Below are 20,154 nucleotides of genomic sequence, written 5' to 3'. Positions count from 1 at the left end.
TGCAAGTGTATAAATAAAATTAAGACCAATCGGACCTCCTTTCACACACTCTATCACTCTCCCCACAAGGCAAAAACTTCACCTCCAGTTGTTCACCATTTTTATCCACCTCAGTTCATTCAGTTGCGACACTAACCCAACTGTGCTAAAAATCGAAATTTGACTTTTTACATCATCATCAACCCAACCATATGGATCCCCCTCATCAACAACAACCACTTTCTTCTTCCCCATCACCCAACAAACACACAATAAACAGATAATCCTGAAAACAGAAAAACAAATTACTAACCTTTCTTATTCATAGTTTTCTCTTCCTTCAGAAACAGTACAACTCCAGGAAGACAAACAATTTACAACGTATTTTTCCTACTTGGGAGTTACTAAGACAGTAAAACCCCGCACCCTATCTCTCTTCCCACTACCTGCACGTTTCTCTTTAAAAAAAATACAAAGAAAAGAAAGAGATATAGATCTACCTACGACCCATATCAATGGCCCAACACAAAAGAAAGAAAATATGTTGACCTTGGGGTCTCACAACTACATTCTTTCCTACATATACTCTAAGTCGAGGACACAAAAAAGCTAAACCTATTTTTATTTTACAGGCTAAACTTGGGGGCTGTGAACTATACCTATAACCTCGGCAATAAAACAAACAAACGAACATATATCGGAAAGAAAGAAAACCTCGGCAATGTTCCAAGGACCGAGATCCGAGCAAACACGATAACCACGAACCTAATATTCGAAATTCGAAACATACCTAACCACCTGAATAACAGGGCTCATTAACTCTAAAGCCATTACAAGGCAGTAAGTTCTGTCGTCTATAAAAAACGAAGACACCAACTAAACAAGACACGTCGAATAGAACAATATCAAAAGAAAAAAAAAGAAAAGATCTTTTTATTTCTAGAAACTCTACTGACTTGAGCGTCGTAGTGTTTTCTGCAGGACTCCCGACGGATCGAAGTTCTCACTGAGCAGAAAAGAAAGATCAGTGACGCCAAGAATACAGTGCGCTCAAGGAGTTTGGACTACACCTCGACTAAATTACCAGTCAACTCAGAACAAGTATATACCAAAATTTAAGTACAAAATAAAATATATATTAAACAATAAATTAAATAATATATATATAATTGCTAATTTAGTGAATAGCTTTTCTAGGCATATATAGTACGTTTGTTGTTGGTATTTAGTGCTTTTTACTAGACATATAAATTAAATTTTTAAAAAATCAAGATATCATGGATTCTTTCTGTTAGATTATTTTGTCCGAGACTAATTTTTTGAAATATCAAATAATAACTTAGTCTTCCGATTAATTATTATTTTTACTAGGCAGGCACTGTTGAACATTTGGCAGTTACTTAATTTGGGACATAAAGGTATGTGTACGTTTAGATCAGAAGGTACCAACCATAGAGGAAGCTTACAAGAGGGTCGGACAAGGGTATCAACTATCAAGTATACTTGTTACATATAAGGCTGAAAATTCACTATTCCTCGTGCTTATTATTATTTCAACATATTTGTTTTTGCCATTCCAAAACACTGAATAGTCTAATGAAAATTTTATAATTATTTTTATATAAAGATAATTTTTATTGTTGAATAGTAGATTGTAAAATTTAATTTTAATATATTATAAAGTGTTATTTTATTTAAAAGTGTTGTTATTCTTTTTAAAATATTAATTTTTTTATAAATTATGTTTTTAAAATGTGACTAAAAAATATTTTAATATTTTTATTGGAGTAGGTTTTTTCTGAAATATTTATGAATTTTGTTTATTGAAATATTTAACAATATTTTATTATTATTAATAATAATATAAATGAATTATTAGATACATAAACATCTAAAATAGCATTAAAAATGCCTACAAAAATTATTTTAAAAATAAAATCATTAAATAGAGCATATATAAAATCCAAAATTACTTATTCTTATATCCTCAAGATTTTTTGGGAATTTATCAATCTTGTATCCAGATCTTATTATAATGAATTCCGCGAGAATTTTTTGTTTTCAAATTTGATTTTGAAATAATTGGTTAAAAAGACTATAAAAATATTGAGAAATTTTTAATTCTTTAGAAAGTAAGTCAATATTGTTATTCTGATTTATTAATTATTTTTTATGTCAATATATATTATAAGTTTATTATTAGTTTTTAATTTAAATTTTAAAAAATAGTAAACTAAAAATTAATCACAAACTGACCCATATTGTTAACATAGCTAGAAATATAAAACAAAATGAATAATGCATCAAGAATATTCATTTCCTCTTAAAACATCTAAAAAATTCTTCAAAGTATTTACAATCTGACCAACCAATCTTATGCTGGTAACAGTTACAACCTCAATTAGCTCTCACATTCCATACTATACAAGAGATTTAAAAGTAATTATCTCGACAATATTAAATAAATAAATAAAACAAAAAATATAACCATTCATATGCATCTTCTTACGTCAGTTTAATTTTTTTAAAAAATAATTTTATGACATAATATTAAAACTTTTACGATCAAAAATAAATTTCGATCTTTGTTAATTCTCAAAATAAAAGAAAAAAAATAGCATAAAACAAATTAAAAAAAATAAAAATAAAAAATATTTAAAAAGTATGTTATAAATATAACCATCCATAAACATTCTGCTTAAACGGTTGGAGGAGGTGGTTTTATGACAAAAACATTCACAAAAAAGTATTTTGACCTATTTTAATTTCTTGGATGAAACCAACAGGGAAAGTGGGAAGTGAAAAGCATGATTTGGTTAGAAGGAATAATGATTTAATTGTGTGTGGGAGGTGAGAGGGTGATGATAAGGGATTTTGTAGGTTTGTAAGAAATGGTTAGATGAAAGGCAGTGTGAAGAGAAAGGCTTATAGCAGCTTCTGTAGTTGAAGCAGATATCACAAACAAAGGGTCAACACTGTACAATCCTGTTAGGGGAGCTCAGAATATAAACAAATAAACAATAATTCACTCTCCTCACTCCTCACTTAAATGTACGGTCGAGAAACAACCACCACAAACTCATCACTGCTGCTTCTATAATCTATCGTCTCAAACAAACAAATTCTATATAATTAAATAACTAGTTTTCATGCTTTTAGGTGACAATAATTGAGTACATATTTTTTTTTCAACCATTTTAAATGTACATCGTACTAAAATCAGTCACTAATATAAAATACATACTAAAAATAGTTAAATTATACATATATTTATATACAAATACATTAATAACTAATTTTGGTAATTGATTTTAATTTATACTTAATGTTTTTATTTTATCTTTTGTCACAATTGAGTAAATAATTAAAATGGCATTTAAAACTTTATATGTTAGTTATGCTGGCTTTTAAAGTGTATGTTCACTCAATTAATTAAATTAATCTTCTAAAATTTTTAACATTAATCTTATTTATCACTCATTTTGTGGGGCTTTTATTTGAATTGGAGTGCTTAGCTTAAACCTTACCCGAGTATAGCTATATTTTAAATTTATTGTAAAATTTCAAATTACTACAAATTTATAATATAGTTTAAAATAAATTAAAAATATAATTTTAATTGTTCTAAAATGTAGCTTTTCAAAATATGCACACTTGAATCAAACAAAAAGTGAAATGAAAATCAATGCAATATAAAAAGAGGAGAAATAAATTGTTCAACTCCTTTTAAATTTGGGAGACTAATTTAATTGACTAAATATTTAAAAGACCAATTTAACTTATGGATGAAAATTTGAAAGAATATTTTAATTATTTTTCAAATAATTATTTAAAAATAAGAAAATCTCTATTATAAACTTTACACAATAAATATAAGATACGAATTTCTTCTTTTTTTAATATAATTATTAATTATAATTGTCAAAATAAATTATTTATATAATATCGTTTTTCAAAAAAGGTTATCAATAAAATTTAGTAAAATAAAGAAGACTCGCGTGATTTTTTGTATAGGCAATGTAATTGAGATTCCACAAATAAAGGCTAATCTCTTATATTAAGGGTATGTGTCTATTGGAAAAAAGTTTACTGAAAAGCATTATGTGTAAACTAGAATCTATTTAAATAAAATTTATTTTTTCCTTTTATCATCAACTAAACATAACTTTAAAAAGAAAACAGAGAGAGAGGAGAAAGAGAAAGAGAAAAAAAAAAAAAAACAAAAAACAAAAAACAAAAAACAAAAAAAAGAACAAAAAACAAACAAACTAACTTTTAAGGTATGTATATGCCAATTAGTGACGGAACTTTTCTTGGAAAACATGGGGCCATGACACAGACTATAAACTAGTGCAAAAGCATAATAGCATAGAGTAGAAACTAAACTAGTTTAGTTGATAAATAATGACTCTCTATATATTTAACCCTTGCCCCTCAATTAGGAGTTCAAATCCCGAAAAATAATGACTAAGAGACTTTGTCCTTTGAAGGACTGATAATGAATAAAAGGCCTTAGCCCTTAAAGTATATACTTTATAATTTTTATCTATAAAGCGATTGACTTCTTGTTAATATTTAAATATAAATACCATTATATCAATTTCAAGCTCCTCCACTGATGCCACCCCATTAGTGATGTAAAAATAATCCTCCACTTATAATCAAGATTTTTATTTTTCTTAGACATGAACAATATAATAGAGAGACCAAGCATTAAAGGCCTTCAACGAATCCATAAAAGTGGTAGGCTTCTGGTCCTATAAATGATTTCTTCACCCAAAAGGAAATCAATGCATTCAATTCATCACCTCAATAAGGTACAAGACTCTTAGTCAACGAAGCAAACAATATTGAAAAAGAAAGAATTTACAGACTGAAATTAACTTAGCTTGTATATATGTGCAGTATTTTCATGACCGGAAAAAAAAAATTGTGCAATAATATTTAAGTTAAGAAATTAAACATCCCATACTTGAACATACAAAATAGTTCAACAAACTTAGTGATTGTGTCAATTAAATTAATAAACTTTGCGTCTTGAATTTGGATTGCAATAAAATATTAATTTTCAGTCACGTCACTTAATGAAAATTTCATGCACGAAACCTTCTTCATGTGTAATTGTGTACCATATACTATGCATTATTACTATACCCTCGCAATAAAATAGACAAATGAAAAAAAAAAATCAACTAGATTGTTTTGGTTGACCCCATTTACTTTGACAGTTGAAATAATTATATAATACAGTGTTAAAGTAGGAATCATAATGATCATAATATAATCGTGCTAATGAAAACGAAGGGGTAGAAGATCAAGCTTCAACTTATACCGTAGATTAGGGTGTACATATTTATATATATTATATTATTAAAGCTACATAGTAGTTTTATTCACAACTTGATGAAAAGCCACTCAACGCAAGAGAATGAAGTAGAACAACACTCAAAAAAGGAACGAACACACTCTTTGCAAAGCTAACATACACACTCTACAATAATAATAATAAACACATATTTTAAAACATAATAAAATTAAGAATAAAACTCACCTATGATATTAATTCGTTACGTTTTCTCTTTTTTTTTTTTTCCTCTCTCTCTCTCTCTGTCTAACACATTACATCCTTGAGAAGCTTGTACCTGCGTGTGGTGGGGCGCGGCGACGGCGTGGGGCTCTTTCCCTTGTCGGAGGCGGCAGCGTCTTCGCGATCGTGGTGCTTGATTTTGTCGCCGGAATATTCGGAACGGTTGGTGATTCCGGGATCGTTTCCGGGGGTCGTAACGGATTTCTTGGAAGTGGAGGATCCAATAAGATGCCTTGTGCTGCTCTTTTCCTCGCTTTGGCACCAATCACACACTTGTATCTCCGGTAATTCCCCATAGTAATTGCTACAATACCTGACAATCAACATTAACAATAATTATTTAACTTAAAGCTTTGATTCAACACAAGTTCTTCCACATGTAGTCTTATACGATCAACAAGAAAATTTAGCATAAAAATCCGCACATGATGATCATAATTTTTTCTCCACACGTGATCTCAATCTGACTAATCAAGTAGTTGCATATACAAAACAGAATTCGAACTTCATTATTTACTTAAAACCATTCGACGAACAGTTGGTTTGCACATGATCATAATTAATCATCATCGGTTACGATGACATACAGAAGATAGAGGTAGTGTATGGAGTTCGAATTTTGATATAAAAAAATTGGTGCCGTGAGAGTTGTTATACTTTCGAGATCTCCAATAAAGAAAACAACAAACACATACGAACATGGCGTATATATATACGTATGTAGATGTATATTTATGTGTGAGAATGATTGGGAAAAAGAATAAGAATGAAAGAGGCTTACGAGTGCTGGAAGCGGTTTCGACATTTGTTGCAACGGAAAAGTTTGTCAGGGAAACCAACATCACCGCACATGCAGCAAACGGTTTGAAGATCCACCATTCTTTTTAGAGAGAGGAGGAAGAAGAGAATGAGGAGTGAGGTATGAGATAGAGATAGAGAGAGATTTAAGAGTGAGAATTGAAGGAGAATTTATATTGAGAAATACGAGCAGTGGGCATTTGAGTCGGTGAAAACAAAATAAAATAAAAAAAACTATGTGTACCCAAAATTGATGTTGGCATCTAAGTGGATCCCACTCGATATATTAGGAATACAATTTTTACTTTAATTTAATTTTGGTAAAAATTCAATGGCACTTAATTTTAGTAGAGTTAATAGTTAAGAGTTGTTAAATAATAATTTAGTTAAATTTATTAATTTATTTAATAATTTTTATTTATTAATTTTATATTAAATTAATTATATTTGAGTTTTTATTTTTATTTTTTTATTTAATACCTATGAAATTAAATCTTGGATATAAATATAATTTAAGAATTCAAAATATTAGTTTTTAAAAGTCTATTTTATTTGTTTAGTATTTATTTATAATATCTAGATAATACTAACTTTTCAAAAAGAATATTTATATAATAATGTAAATTTAAGAAAGATTAATTATACTAATTGAAATTTATTTTCTCTGTGAGTTTAATATAATTCTATCTTTTCATATTATTCAAGATTCTTTTTTCTTTCCCTCAAGAGGTATATCTTTTTGCTTTGGAAAAAGATTATGAAATAGATAGATAGAGTTATTATATAATTTTTTAAAAAACCTTTTAATAATATTGCTATGACTAACAAGTAACATTAGATAATTTTAACATAAGTAAATTGCTCACATAACCTAATTGTATTTTCTCTTCTCGTTTTAAAACTTGGTGTTTAGACAAAAAGAGTGATTTATATAAATTCAGATGTGGACAACTGAAATCATTTTTATTATTGTATGAGCGTGAGAACTACTAAATTTATATACATCTTATTCTTTTATATATTAATTTAATTTATTATTATAAAAATGTGTTTTCATTATTAGAATTTATTTTTCTATTTTATATACACACACAAGTAGACCACAGGATGATGTTTGCAGTCATTTTCAGTTAGGGCAGGCACACCCAAGAGAGAGAGAACCTTAAAAGTAGCATATGAGAGAGAGAGAGAGAGAGAGTTGTGACCCATGAGCATGGGTGAGCTAGCTTTGATTATAATTTCTTACCTAGAATTCTTTTTTATTTTTATTTTGTTTATTTATAGTTTCCTTTTCAACAGCTTTTGTCCGGTTTGTGGCTTTTGGAGTTGGAATATAAAAATTGGTAAGTTAGTCATCAAAGGTTGTAGCCATCAACGACGATTATCAACACTACGCTCCACGCAAATCACGTATTATTTTCATAACAATTATATATAACATTTTAATACCAAAAGGGCATAACGGAACGGACTAACAAAACTTGTCACCAATTTGAGCTGAGGTTTTATTATTCTCTAAAAATTGATAATCATTTCATAATTCAATCATTAATATAAGTCTATTTTGGTTCTGGTTTTGTTAGAAAATTTTGAGTTTAAAATTAGTAGATAAAATAATGTTGGATGACGAAAATTGAAAGAGAGAAATAAAAAAAATTAAAAATTATTAACTGATTGTTAAATTAAAAAAATTGGTTTACAATTTTTTTTTTTCTCAATGATATTGCCTATATTGTATTTTAAATATTGTGGTATATATTGTGTTGATGTATTATGAAATTACTATTAACTGATGCATGAATCATGATAGTAGGAGGCCACACAAATAATTATAAGGATTCAACTCTAAATTCTTATCCATTTATAAAAATTTTGATACTATATTATAAAATTACTTTTTTTAAATTTAAACAGATAAAAAAACAAATAAATATTTATATATCTCGATCGTAACACGGGCTCTAATTAACTTTAAATTACTAAGTCTTAATTGAGATAATCCTAATTTTCTAATTTAGTCTTACATTCAGTTATTTTTTCAAGTAATTGACATTTTTAGTAGAGGTCAGGAAGTAGGTTTGTTCTTTTGAATCCTATTTTATTAAATAGCTTACATGTACATATTTTGAGAATCACATACCGGTTTTATCTTCTATTAGAATCCCATCAATTAAAATGCCTATTCAATTAATTTAGATTGATCTAGTGATTAGTTCATTAATCTATTTAAATAAATATAAAAAATTTAAATTTTATCTTGTGTATATAATAATTTATTAGTCAATAACAAATTTTTAAATAAAATTTTAATCATGACGAATTAATTTTTAGCCTGCAATTTTTTTATGGCTCCAACTCTTCTTTCTTAGCAAAGTATCACCAGATGTCCCTGACAGTGATGATGAGAATTATGTTTCGGTCATGGATTTTAATTACTTTGTTTTAGTTTGGCTCTACTACTCTTGGTCTCTTGCACTTTTTCCTCTCTTCCCATATTTCCTTTTTTTAATTTCTTATAGATTTGTTTGTCGTTGCGGTTTCGTTTTATCAATATTCCTTTAATAAGCATAAAGAATTAGTTTGGGACTAGTATTCTCACCATGACGTTCTAGTACGTGATAAATCACAAATCATAAATGCATGAATTAACACACATCACCTAATTAGTAAATTCATGTGTAACCGCAAGATTATTAACACACATCAAATTAATTAAATTAAGAACCTTTTACATATTGTTAACCTTTTCTAGTGAGTTTCATCTTAATTTTTCCAGCATCCTTGTTATTATTCATTCTATCTTTTAAAAAGGATTACCAATCCCTTAAGTTTTGCTTGCTTTTATTAATTATACGGGTCATTGTATTAATTGCTCATAAATATTTACTAGGTTTTATTGAAACAGGCTAACGCAGAAAGCGTGAGAACGTAATTAAGTAGTATTGTTGATTGCTTAAAGGAAGATCCACAATGTGGAGTGGAATCTAAGGTTGCGTTTGTTTTTAAGAATAGCATAGAACAAGACACTGAGAACAGGATAGGATAAGATACTAATGGATAGAGATACAAAATTTTGTGTTTTTGTATTCTATTTAGTGATAAATTAGAACAAATTATGAAAATTTAATTTATTCACATTTTTTTCATTCAAAAAATTTGAAATGAAAAATATAACAATAAAAAATATAATTACGAAATTAACAAGAATAATGAAAGAAAAAATAAAAAACAAATTGTGTCTCTTGTTAGTGTCTCTGTGTCTTTCCTGGGATGGACACAAAATACACTTAATGTCTCTGGATACATTGTCTTTGTCTATATCTCCTCTGCCAAACACAATTTTATGTCTTAACATCCTTGTCTCAATGTTCTGTCTATGTAAACAAACGCAACTTAAAAGTGCATTGTGCATCAAAGCCAACAAATCCACCTGTGAACTATAATATGTGTCATAACTAACTGACTAACTCAACTTTGTTAATTAGAAAAAAGAAATTAACATATATAATTTTTAATAATAATGTGGTTGTTGTTACTTGTTACTCACCTTTTAAGTAAGCAGATACGACTCGGTCAACTCTGATGTGCTTCTAAGTTGCAACATTGAGATTCTGACACACTTACACTGGGTGTGTACCGTTTAGGCTGGCCACTTAGATTCTCTTTTTTTTTTTCTTTTTTTGTTCAGAAGATTCTCCTTTTCATAATTGGTTTCATGATATTATAATTGAATTTCATATATATCATATCTAAAGAGCACCAATTAAACAAATGCATCATGCATGTGCTCCATAAGGTCATTTAAAATAATTATAGATGTACACTTTTAATTTCTTCTTTTTATATTAAGTAGATTTTGTTTTTTTTTTTAGAGCATTAGAATAATCCCAGAACCTTTTATGTACCATTCAAGTCTAATATATATTATTAGAATGTTTCTAATAGAATTATTAAGCAGTAGTTGATTTGATTACTTTTTTAATTTATTTGCGAATTTTATAATTTTTAATTGTGTCAGCGTATCTGTTAATTTGTAATATTTAGATTTAGTTTGAATATATTGATACTAAAAGCTTATTTATTCTCACATTAATCATTACAAGCAAATTTCTCACACAATATTTAAATGGTCATTTAAATTTTTAAACATAATTGGTTGACGGTGGTGGTATAGCATGATTTTACACAACATAAAAAACTAAGAAATTCTAAGTACTAATAATTTTTAAACCACTACGTAGTTAGCAAATGCAACTTATTTCTACTATTCTTTTTTAATTTTCACAAAAATAAAATATTTAATAGGTTTTTATTTTTTTTTATTATACTAGCTACAAAACTATTGACCACATTTTGCACTTCTAATAAAAAAAAAGTAAAATATATTTTTTGTTCTTAATATTTTAAAAAAATTTAAAATATCCTAATATTTAATTTGTTTTAATTTTATTTTTAAAGTTTTAAATATGTTTCTATTATCCTAATAATTTTGTTTTGAATTTTATTTTACAGAAATACTGATGTGATAATTTGTGTTGATATGCTACCAACACATAACAACACTCAGTCAATCTTCAATGACACATCAGTATAGAATTGTTACGTCAAATATTGTCTCAATGGTATAATTAAAATATATTGAAGTGTTCGGGTAAAATTGAAATCAAACCCAAAAATAAAATTAAAAAAATGTAAACGTTGAGTACAAAAATAGGATATATTATTCAATATTTTTTTCTAAACAAAAATTATATTGATAATATCCTTAAAACATATTATTTTTATTGACATGCATTTTAGTACAATAACATTTTTTATTAAAAATAAAAACTGTAGTAAGTACTACATATTCTTCTCAGAAAATTATAAAAAATATTTTGAAAATATAAGACTTTATTAGATAAAAATAACTTAGATATCTTTAAAGCCTTCAATGACTTTCTAGTTTTATTTATTGAGCAATGCTATATAACTAACAATACTTATCATTTTTGTCTAATAAAAATATTTTTATACTAAATTGAAAATCCTAAATCCTAAATCTTAATAGCATAAAAGTAAAATATTAATCCAAAATATTAGCTAATATTGATAAAAAAAAATATTGGTATCCTAATATTTTTCCTTTTTTTCCCCCTCTTGGGTGTCTAGTTCGGAAAATAATTTATCCAAATAACCTATGATGGTGTTGACGATTAATTGTGATGAGGTTTGGCTGACAGTAGTTCAACTAGTGACAAACATTGTAGTAACGAGGTTTTTTCAGTGTAGTTGTTACTGATGTACAACACATAGAGTCTAGTTAAAATTCCTTTGTTTGAAACTAATTTGAGCTGGTCAAGCGATTAATTCATTCGTCTCCTTAAACAATTGTTGGGAGTTTGATTTTCACTTTATGTATGGAAACTCATTAGCCAGTAGCAAACCCTTAAAAAAAGCTCCAATCCGCGATGAACGTCCTTTACTTATCAAATTAGAAAATACCTAAAAAAATCCTTTGTTTGGTCTAGATGGCAATGTCAAGGAACAAGAAGGTCTAAATGCTAATAAGTTTTGAATGAAACCTAAAGTTACTAAAAGGAAAATGGGGAGAAAAAAAAGGGGGAGGGGTCTATGAAGCTGTTTTGCTTTTCTAGGGATGTGCCTAATGATTAATGCTAAATAGAGAAAGAAGATATAGTTGTGTTGAACTGGTGACATGACTATATATTGATCTAGTTTGTGGCTGACTGGCTGTGTTTCTAATTTTCTATTGGCAAGTACCCCGAACATCATTCTTTTGGTAACCATTGGAATTTTAAATGTGTGTCTAAATGGGTATCCTAATTTCACAAGCCCATTCATATCCATTGCTTAATCATACTACATTTTAGAATATATGCTTATTTTGTTGATAATTCTCTCAGGATTTTTGAGGTATGCCTTGCCCGTACCTAATTACTGCACCCCTTTGCCCAAACTCAATGGTCAATGAGTCAATGTTATGGATTTGGGACGGCCTAGAACCCATAACAAGATCATTTGAATCGCAAAAACTGAAACCTGTTGTAAAACTTAAATATTTGCACTGCAAGGCTTGGTCTAGTGGCAGTTGTGTATGCCTTGCTATTGCTAGAGTGAATCAGAGTTCAAATCCTAACTATGACTAGGACCTGGTTATATGAATATGAAATTCACGGGGAGGGAAGGATGTGTGTGTTAGGGGTGTATGACCAAAAAAAGAAAAAGACTATTTAAGGAAGATAAACATATTCAAACCTCAAATAAACATACCCACCACATATCATTATATTGCTCCTTGATTCGGTTTATAACAGATTTCACTTGGTAAAATAGGACTTGATCTGTTGTAACTTGTAAACTTCTAATCACACAACTTACAATGATCAAACATCAAACTATATTAACGAATATGATAATTAATTATTGTGTAAAAGTAAAGCTACAAGAACAAAGTTAATAAAATATACCTCATTGAACATAGGGCACTACATAAAACTACCCAAAATAAGAACGAAATTGAGAATAGCAGCATTGAACTAACGATTAAGAGTAAACTTCCCATTCTTGGGTTCATTAATTATATCGCAATGTAGCTGGCTGAGACAACAGACCACAGTGTACTGGTTTAAGTTTCCAGCATCTCAATTAAAGCCTGGCAATGTAAAATTTAAATATTGCAATATCTATATCTTAATGAAACCGTATTTAAGGTAATTCACATTCACTTGACCAGAAAGTTTGACAAGTTTGAGTGTGTTCAAGATTACACATCAATCTGCATTATGCTTTCTCATATGTATACAAGCCTGAATGCGTTTCACTTCGGAGACAAATTTTCCTATAGCAAGTTAACAGCAATCCCTTCTAACTTTGGGCATGAGGCCTTCCCCCACTTGTGAACTTCGGAAATAAGATATTGGAACCAAACAAATAAATAAAAAATAAAAGAAAAAAACATTGATGGTCTCATTCTCATACACATCAAACATGGTTGGAGGATTATATTATTCCTAATAAAAGCTAGAAAGATCACGGATATGATGGTCATTCTCAGAAAACTCAGATTGAAGTTCAACAAAATAATTTAGAAAGAAGGGTTTTACACCGAGATGCCATAGTTGCTAATTTTCGAGATCTCTTTTGTCAAGGACTTCTTTTCTTGCTTTGCCTCAGAAGCAAGTTTGGAAACCTGTAAGCCAGAGAAAGAAAGTTCAGCATTTTGCATTAACTAAGAATCTTTTAAATCAAAAGAAGAGAAGAGATATCTAGCTTTCTAGTATCTCACAATGTCTGACAAGGAATGACCTCTAAAAAGATAATGAATTTTATACCAAATAGATGCCAAACATCTAATCTTATTCCATAAACTTGTTTGTCTGAATTTTTTATCAAGTGGAAGTCCATGCAATGCTAATAATAAATTATAAGAAACACAACCAAAAGCTCCTTTTCGAAGCCCGTGAAGGGTCACAATGATGCCAATGTAGTATTAGCCAAAAGTCAAAGTATGGGTCTTGGACTTGGACAATGCTGTAGTGAGCTCACCTTGAGTGAAATTGGTTATAATTAGGACAAATGAAGAAATGCCATTACTAGATTACACAATGCCATTACTAGATTACACAAGTCCATGTCCATCTAAATGAATACCACAAATTGAAACCTATCGTCATGCTCACTACTATCGACATGTAAGAGGGAATCAAGGAGCATGATGCCATCCTCACTAAAATTCTGGATGTGGTGATGCCAACCGTTAGGGGTTTTGCCACCTTAATTGTCATTCCTTTTCCCAACTATATGAATATGCAATCGTATGTTGATATCTAGGTCTGAATGTCTCTGTTTTTAAGCTAAACCATTAAATTAGTTTGTACTAATCTCAAATTTTCTTGCAAGATAATTGGGCTCGACCCATCAGGTTAAACCAGAGGCCTATAGTGCACGTTTGGATTGATGGAAAGTAATGAAAGCAAAGTAGCATGTGATTTAAGGGAGCGGAATAGGGCAAAACGAGTGGAATTTCACTCCACTCCATTATTTGGATAAAATGGTCTTTCACCTTTGACACCGCAAAAGGTTTCAATGGAATTGGACGGAATCTATCCATCTCAAACAACTCCATTCAAGCATAATATTACATATCCAATTCCCATCTCTCTGACTCTATTTCACCTAGTGTTGTCTGTTGTACGAAGAGTTACACTTTCCCTTTATAAATGGTTACAGTTGTAGATAGTTGGATCAACATGCTCATGAACTCGAGCCTTGATAAAATTAGCACAAAGTAGTTCCTGAACATTGGAAAGGCTCAGTCTCCCAAAATTCTAAACCATAGTTCTAGCCTCCATAATCAATATTGTCCTTCACCTCTTAAATATAGCATATATCCTCGAGAATACAACAAAACTTCATTCCGTCCCCAAATTACTGAGGACTTGGTATCTAACTTTTAGTTTTTATTTTTCTATCAAAGAGGTGTATCCAATCACTATCTACAACTTTTCCAAATTATGCATGATAAAGAAAAATAGGATCTAGATTTGTTCAATGTCATTTGATGGATTACTCCGGGCACAAGAAATGCTGAGATGAGATTATAGCCAATAGAATAATTACCTGTGACCTAAAGTGAGATGCATCTCTTCTAGGAAGTTCTCCAAGAAGATCTTTCAAACCTAATGCACCAAAATCATGCGAAATCATCAAAGGCACATACACTCATATCACCATAATTGTTAGATCTTCTTTCCTAATATTCTTTCCCAAATTAAGTATAATATTATACCATACCTCCTACCCGTCTTTCAATTTTATATGCAGACTGAATCACATTTCGGATTTGCTTTCCTGCGTGTCTAATATAAAAATATGAAGTGTGTAAGTAAAAGATATAGGCATATAAATTACAAAACGAATGTTACATCTACTCATCTATAAGTCACCAACCTCAATTTTGTCCTTCCACGTAAGAATTCCTCTTCTGCGTGTAATGCCCTTTTCTGAAAACAACATAACAAAATACCATGAATACCTAAATAGCAGTCACTAAAAAGATTATGCCATGAATTTTATTATCCTTCCTACTCATGAATACCTAAAGCTGACTTTTGCGCAAAGTCACAAAGGGATTAAAGTGTTGTAGACAATACTTACTGGTAAACAATCCTGAAAGAACTTTAGTCCAGACACAAGCACACGGAATATGAGAATGAATAAGTAACTTAGTTCTGGAATATAAGAACTCCAAGACACTGACCAATCAAACAAAAAATATTGAAGCATTTTACACAAGGTAGAAAAGTCACAAAGAATTGGAACGTGTTTCTTGACCAAACTCCCAAGAACACGAAGACATCCTCTATGATGATATCATAGGCAGCAATGATAAAAACAAGATGTATAACCGACACATGTCCTCTAGCCTTATCTTACCATATGCTCCAAATTCCCCCTGAATAATACTGCTACGAATTGATCAATACCTTTGTCTTACAGATCTACTCCCCTTTGTATATATTGACAAATTAAAGAAAAAACATGAGTGGCCTTGTTAAGATTTTGAGAGACTTGTTTTTTTTTTTTTTTTGGTGACTTTTTGAGAGACTTGTTTGGTTTGAGAAAACTTTTTCTGTTTTCATTTTTAATGTTTTATTTTCAATATTTTGTGAAGAGAAAAGTGAACAGAGAATAAGAGCCTATTTGGTTTTTGTTGTTTATCTTCATTTTCAATGTTTTCTGTTCTCATAATTCAATGAAGAAAAAATAGAAAACAAGAAAAATCCTAATTTCTATTTTCATCTCTTATTTTCACTTTTTCCTTTGCAAAATCTTAAAAACAAACATGAAATCACAAAGTACACGAGCCCATAAAATCCAGTTTTCTATTTTGTTCCTGTGTTTACTGTGTCTCGAGAAAATCCTCACATTGAAAATCAAAACAAAAAACGTAAATACAAACCAAACAGGTCCTAGCACTCTCCTAGCCAAATTTCTATTTTCCAATTTTCTGAGATACCCCCCTTCAGCACTCTCTCACATCTTATATAGATCTAGCCACCTCATTTCCCATGCCAACTCAAGAGAGTTGGTTACAAATATTGATCCCCAATATTCTTTAATGCTCTATTTAACCATTTGCCCTTTCGAATGCTAGCCTTAGCTCAACATGTTTTAGTCTTTCAGAGGCAGGGGCAGAGTTAGAAACATTACAAAGGAAGCCAAAAAGATCTAATACGCATAGAAGCACAAGATATCACAAACATGTAATGCAAAAGATGCTTAAAGTTACTCGATTAGAACTGATATGAAGCATTTTTACCTCCAACTTTTCTCCTTCAGCCTTTAGAAGATCAATTGATTGGCGCAATTCTTTCAATTGAGCACTAGCTCTGGAAATCAAAGCCTGGATACACAAACAAGCACCAAAACATTAATTCAGCTAATTGTTATGAAACATTTCATGAACTTCACAATTCCAACATAATGTTTTATAAAATAGTTGGTGGCTAGTCAATAAATGTTTGAAGCACATTTCAACTAAGAGATTGCTTTTAATAGTGATATTCTAAGGCTGTGCATTTTATATTGAATTTCTAATTCTCTACTATTTTACCTAAATAAACTTAAATAAAGGAAATTCCAATTGAACTATTTTCCTCAATCCCCTCTACTCCACTTTTGTGCTTAGAATGGTAGTATTATGTCCTTGATTCCATATCACAAGACAACAAATTTGATCTTGTATTTACAAGATTCTAACAAAGAATATAAGATATGCAGAAAAAACGGTTAATATCCTTGTGGTTACATGTATATAATTAAATATAAATTGAACTCAAAATCCTACAACTTTTTTCCTCTTCATCAATTATAATTAGATCAATACTCACCTCTTCACTGACAAAAAGACGCAAAGTGTTGTAATACAAGAATCGTCGAGGCCCTACAAGGCAAACAAATTTTAAGACAATATTACTCCCCCTAATCGACTAACATTTTGAGTAATATAGAACAAATTCAATAGCATTGCCTCCAAAAAAACATGCAGCAGTGAAACTGATATACATATAACACCAACAACTTAATCCTTCAACAAAGAAACAAAGATTTATGTGTCGGCCATAATTTTAAACCAATAAACTGTATAACTTATATTATGACCACTAGTGGATTAATCCACCTTTTTTAGTTATGTTATGGTTTAAAAAAAATTAATGTGAAATTACTAAAGATGGTAAGTTCTTTAGTCTCGTAACCAATGGTCTTGAGATCAAATCCTAGAAGAAATAATTGTTTCTTCTTAAGAAAAAGACCAAATAAGAGAGACCAAAGCATATGAGTGGGAGACCAAAGAGACCAAACCATGTACTCCAATTTTCTTTATATATATAGGTATACATTACATGCTATATGATGAATAAAATATCAAATAAAACATTTAAAAATTGAAATGAAGAGATCAACTTCTATGCACTAATAGCGAAAGATAAATTTGCATTGACATCCCATTACAATTTAACACATTACTGATTTCCATGGCATACTTTAAATATCCATGAGAAGAGAAAAAGAGTGAGGTGGGACCAGTGGCTATATATAACATAGTTGCAGTCTGGCAATTCTATTATGGGAGTGAGAATTGAGGAGGATTCAGTTAGAGGAGAGAGAGGAGAGTTAGCATATGCGGAGGGTTTTGAGAATGAGGTTAGGCATTTTGGATGGTGAGGAAGAAAGAAAGCAGGCTCTGGAATGTCTGCCATTTTTATTTTTCTTCATTACTTTTTCTTTTCGTAAATAATAGAAAAACACATTGGGAAATTGGGTGATAGCACACTGTTGTCATTCCATCTCCTATTTCTTTCAGTATGCCCTTCTACTATTTCGCTCATTCTTGATTACTCTTGACACCAAGGTGTTACACTATTTCCTCCCCATGCCTCTTCTCAAGGCCACCTTTGCTACTCCACCATATCCTCAAAGCAAATAAGGGTTGAAGAAACTTCCAGTTTCTCAACCGCAACAGCCAACCAACACACTGATTGTTGGTAATGAATTGGAGGATCATCTCGCCATTCCAGAAGAAAAAGATTGTGGTTTTAAAAATTAACAGTAATATCTTAATATAAGTACATCAGCAGCAATATTAGTTACAAAAACCATTTCAGGCCTGTGTCATAAATCAGGTTATAATCAACCAATAAAGGATCATATACAAAGTTGTGAGAGAGAAACACTGCTGCCAGTGCAAACATAGAAACAAGCCAAAACGCAAAATAAGCAATTCCTTTTGTCAATTTCTATCTCATATTGTGAATTGTTGTTCATACCATTTAGTATTTTTGTAATTTAACTTCTAAAGTATGAAAATGAAATAGGCGATGAGGTGTTAACGCCAGTGCTTGTACAAAAAAACTAATCTCTAAAATAGACCACATTCATGAAAACAAGCACAGAATCTTACTTTTAAACGCCAAAACTCCCAAGACAGCAGTGGTCCCACATGTAATCAGTGGATGTGAAGCAGCAACAAGAACACCCTCTGCAATGGAAGATTAACAAATAAAAGCGTAAAATTTAGAAACTTATCATAATGGAAACCAAAAAAAGCCTAATCTCAGTGCATAACTAAAATTCCAAACCTTTAATCTTTCCAAACATAAGATCCTCATAAGCATTGTACTGGGCCTTGACATCATCCAAAGCAAGCTACAATCCACATTCAACAGAAATTCAAAAAGATATCAGTTTCATCAGAATAAAACTAAGACAAATCTTTGACCTAGTTCAAATGTTCAATTATTTACAAAACTACAAAAATTCATCACATTGTCAGAAGAGCTAACTACACTAAACGAACGAGCAAACTAACACAACACCAACACTTGATCGGTTGAAGTGGCAGATACTCATTTCCCTTAATCAGTGCTCTAGGGTTATCACGGTATGCAAAAACCAGTGTTCGGAAAGTTATGCCTCCTATAAGATCTCAAATCCTGAATAGGATTGCTTTCAATTGGAGCATTCCTATGGTTTCACCCATAATAATAATACTAACAATTTCAACAGAAGGTGTCATGTGAAATCGAATTCGGTTGTGACAAAATAAACTTCCCACTGTTTCACTGTCATGCACTATCTTCCCCTGAATTTCAAAGAAAATAAAATAATCTGGTAAACCAACGAAAGAGGGGGGTGGAGGAGATATTTTTTCACCAAGGTTTGTTGAAAATGAGCGGAAGAAGTTGAGCGGATTTGAGAGAAACGAGAGTTTGAAGCGTCGATGGCAGAATCGATGGCGTCGTTGAGAGCGGCATGGTAGAGCTGGGCTTGGCCAACAACGTAGTCGACGAACGGCGTCGTTTCATTGAAAGCGGGAAGGGAGCCACTTGTGCCAGGCGAAGGGAGTGGTACGTCGGATTTGGATGATTCCTGAGGTGTCGCCATTTGCAGTGAAGGTGATGATGAATCTTTGTTCCTTGCGTTTGTGTCCCTCTGACCACTGTCTCATTTCCCCCCTCTTCTATTTACGTTCTTCAAATATTGACCTGTGGATTCTAAGCTCAGCCATCCATTCACTTTTCAGTTTTCACCCCTTTTTTTCCTTTTTTTTTTTTTTTTTTTACCAAAGATATGAAGACTCGAACCCGCAAACTCTTAGATGAGTATGGGGAGATTATGTTATTTGAGCTAGGCATAAATTTGAAAAGACAGGACACTCAAACCCGCAACCTCTTAATTGAGTATGGGAAGTCTATGTCATTTGAGCTATTACTCATTGCCCCCTT

At 30.6% G+C, this 20,154-nt stretch overlaps 2 protein-coding genes across 2 annotated transcripts; both read right to left on the bottom strand.

The window, feature by feature from the left end:
* Positions 1–5,299: 5,299 nt before the first annotated feature.
* On the bottom strand, positions 5,300–6,560 carry LOC112755286 (uncharacterized). Its single transcript, XM_025803270.3, has 2 exons — positions 6,348–6,560; positions 5,300–5,879 (listed from the first exon to the last, which is right to left on the bottom strand). Exons 1-2 carry the CDS (start codon positions 6,443–6,445, stop codon positions 5,591–5,593), a joined length of 387 nt encoding a protein of 128 aa, XP_025659055.1. The 5' UTR covers positions 6,446–6,560; the 3' UTR covers positions 5,300–5,590.
* Positions 6,561–13,055: 6,495 nt separating this feature from the next.
* LOC112755285 (RGS1-HXK1-interacting protein 1) lies at positions 13,056–19,973 on the bottom strand. Its single transcript, XM_025803269.3, has 9 exons — positions 19,583–19,973; positions 19,009–19,075; positions 18,831–18,908; positions 17,260–17,312; positions 16,689–16,772; positions 15,317–15,369; positions 15,161–15,225; positions 14,987–15,045; positions 13,056–13,556 (listed from the first exon to the last, which is right to left on the bottom strand). The coding sequence occupies exons 1-9, from the start codon at positions 19,811–19,813 to the stop codon at positions 13,467–13,469; spliced, it is 780 nt and encodes a 259-aa protein (XP_025659054.1). The 5' UTR covers positions 19,814–19,973; the 3' UTR covers positions 13,056–13,466.
* Between the last annotated feature and the right edge of the window lie 181 nt (positions 19,974–20,154).

Source organism: Arachis hypogaea, chromosome 16, assembly GCF_003086295.3.
Source record: "Arachis hypogaea cultivar Tifrunner chromosome 16, arahy.Tifrunner.gnm2.J5K5, whole genome shotgun sequence".
NCBI lineage: Eukaryota > Viridiplantae > Streptophyta > Magnoliopsida > Fabales > Fabaceae > Arachis > Arachis hypogaea.
The sequence above is the reverse complement of the archived record's forward strand: the minus strand, read 5'-3'. Positions and strand labels throughout refer to the sequence as shown.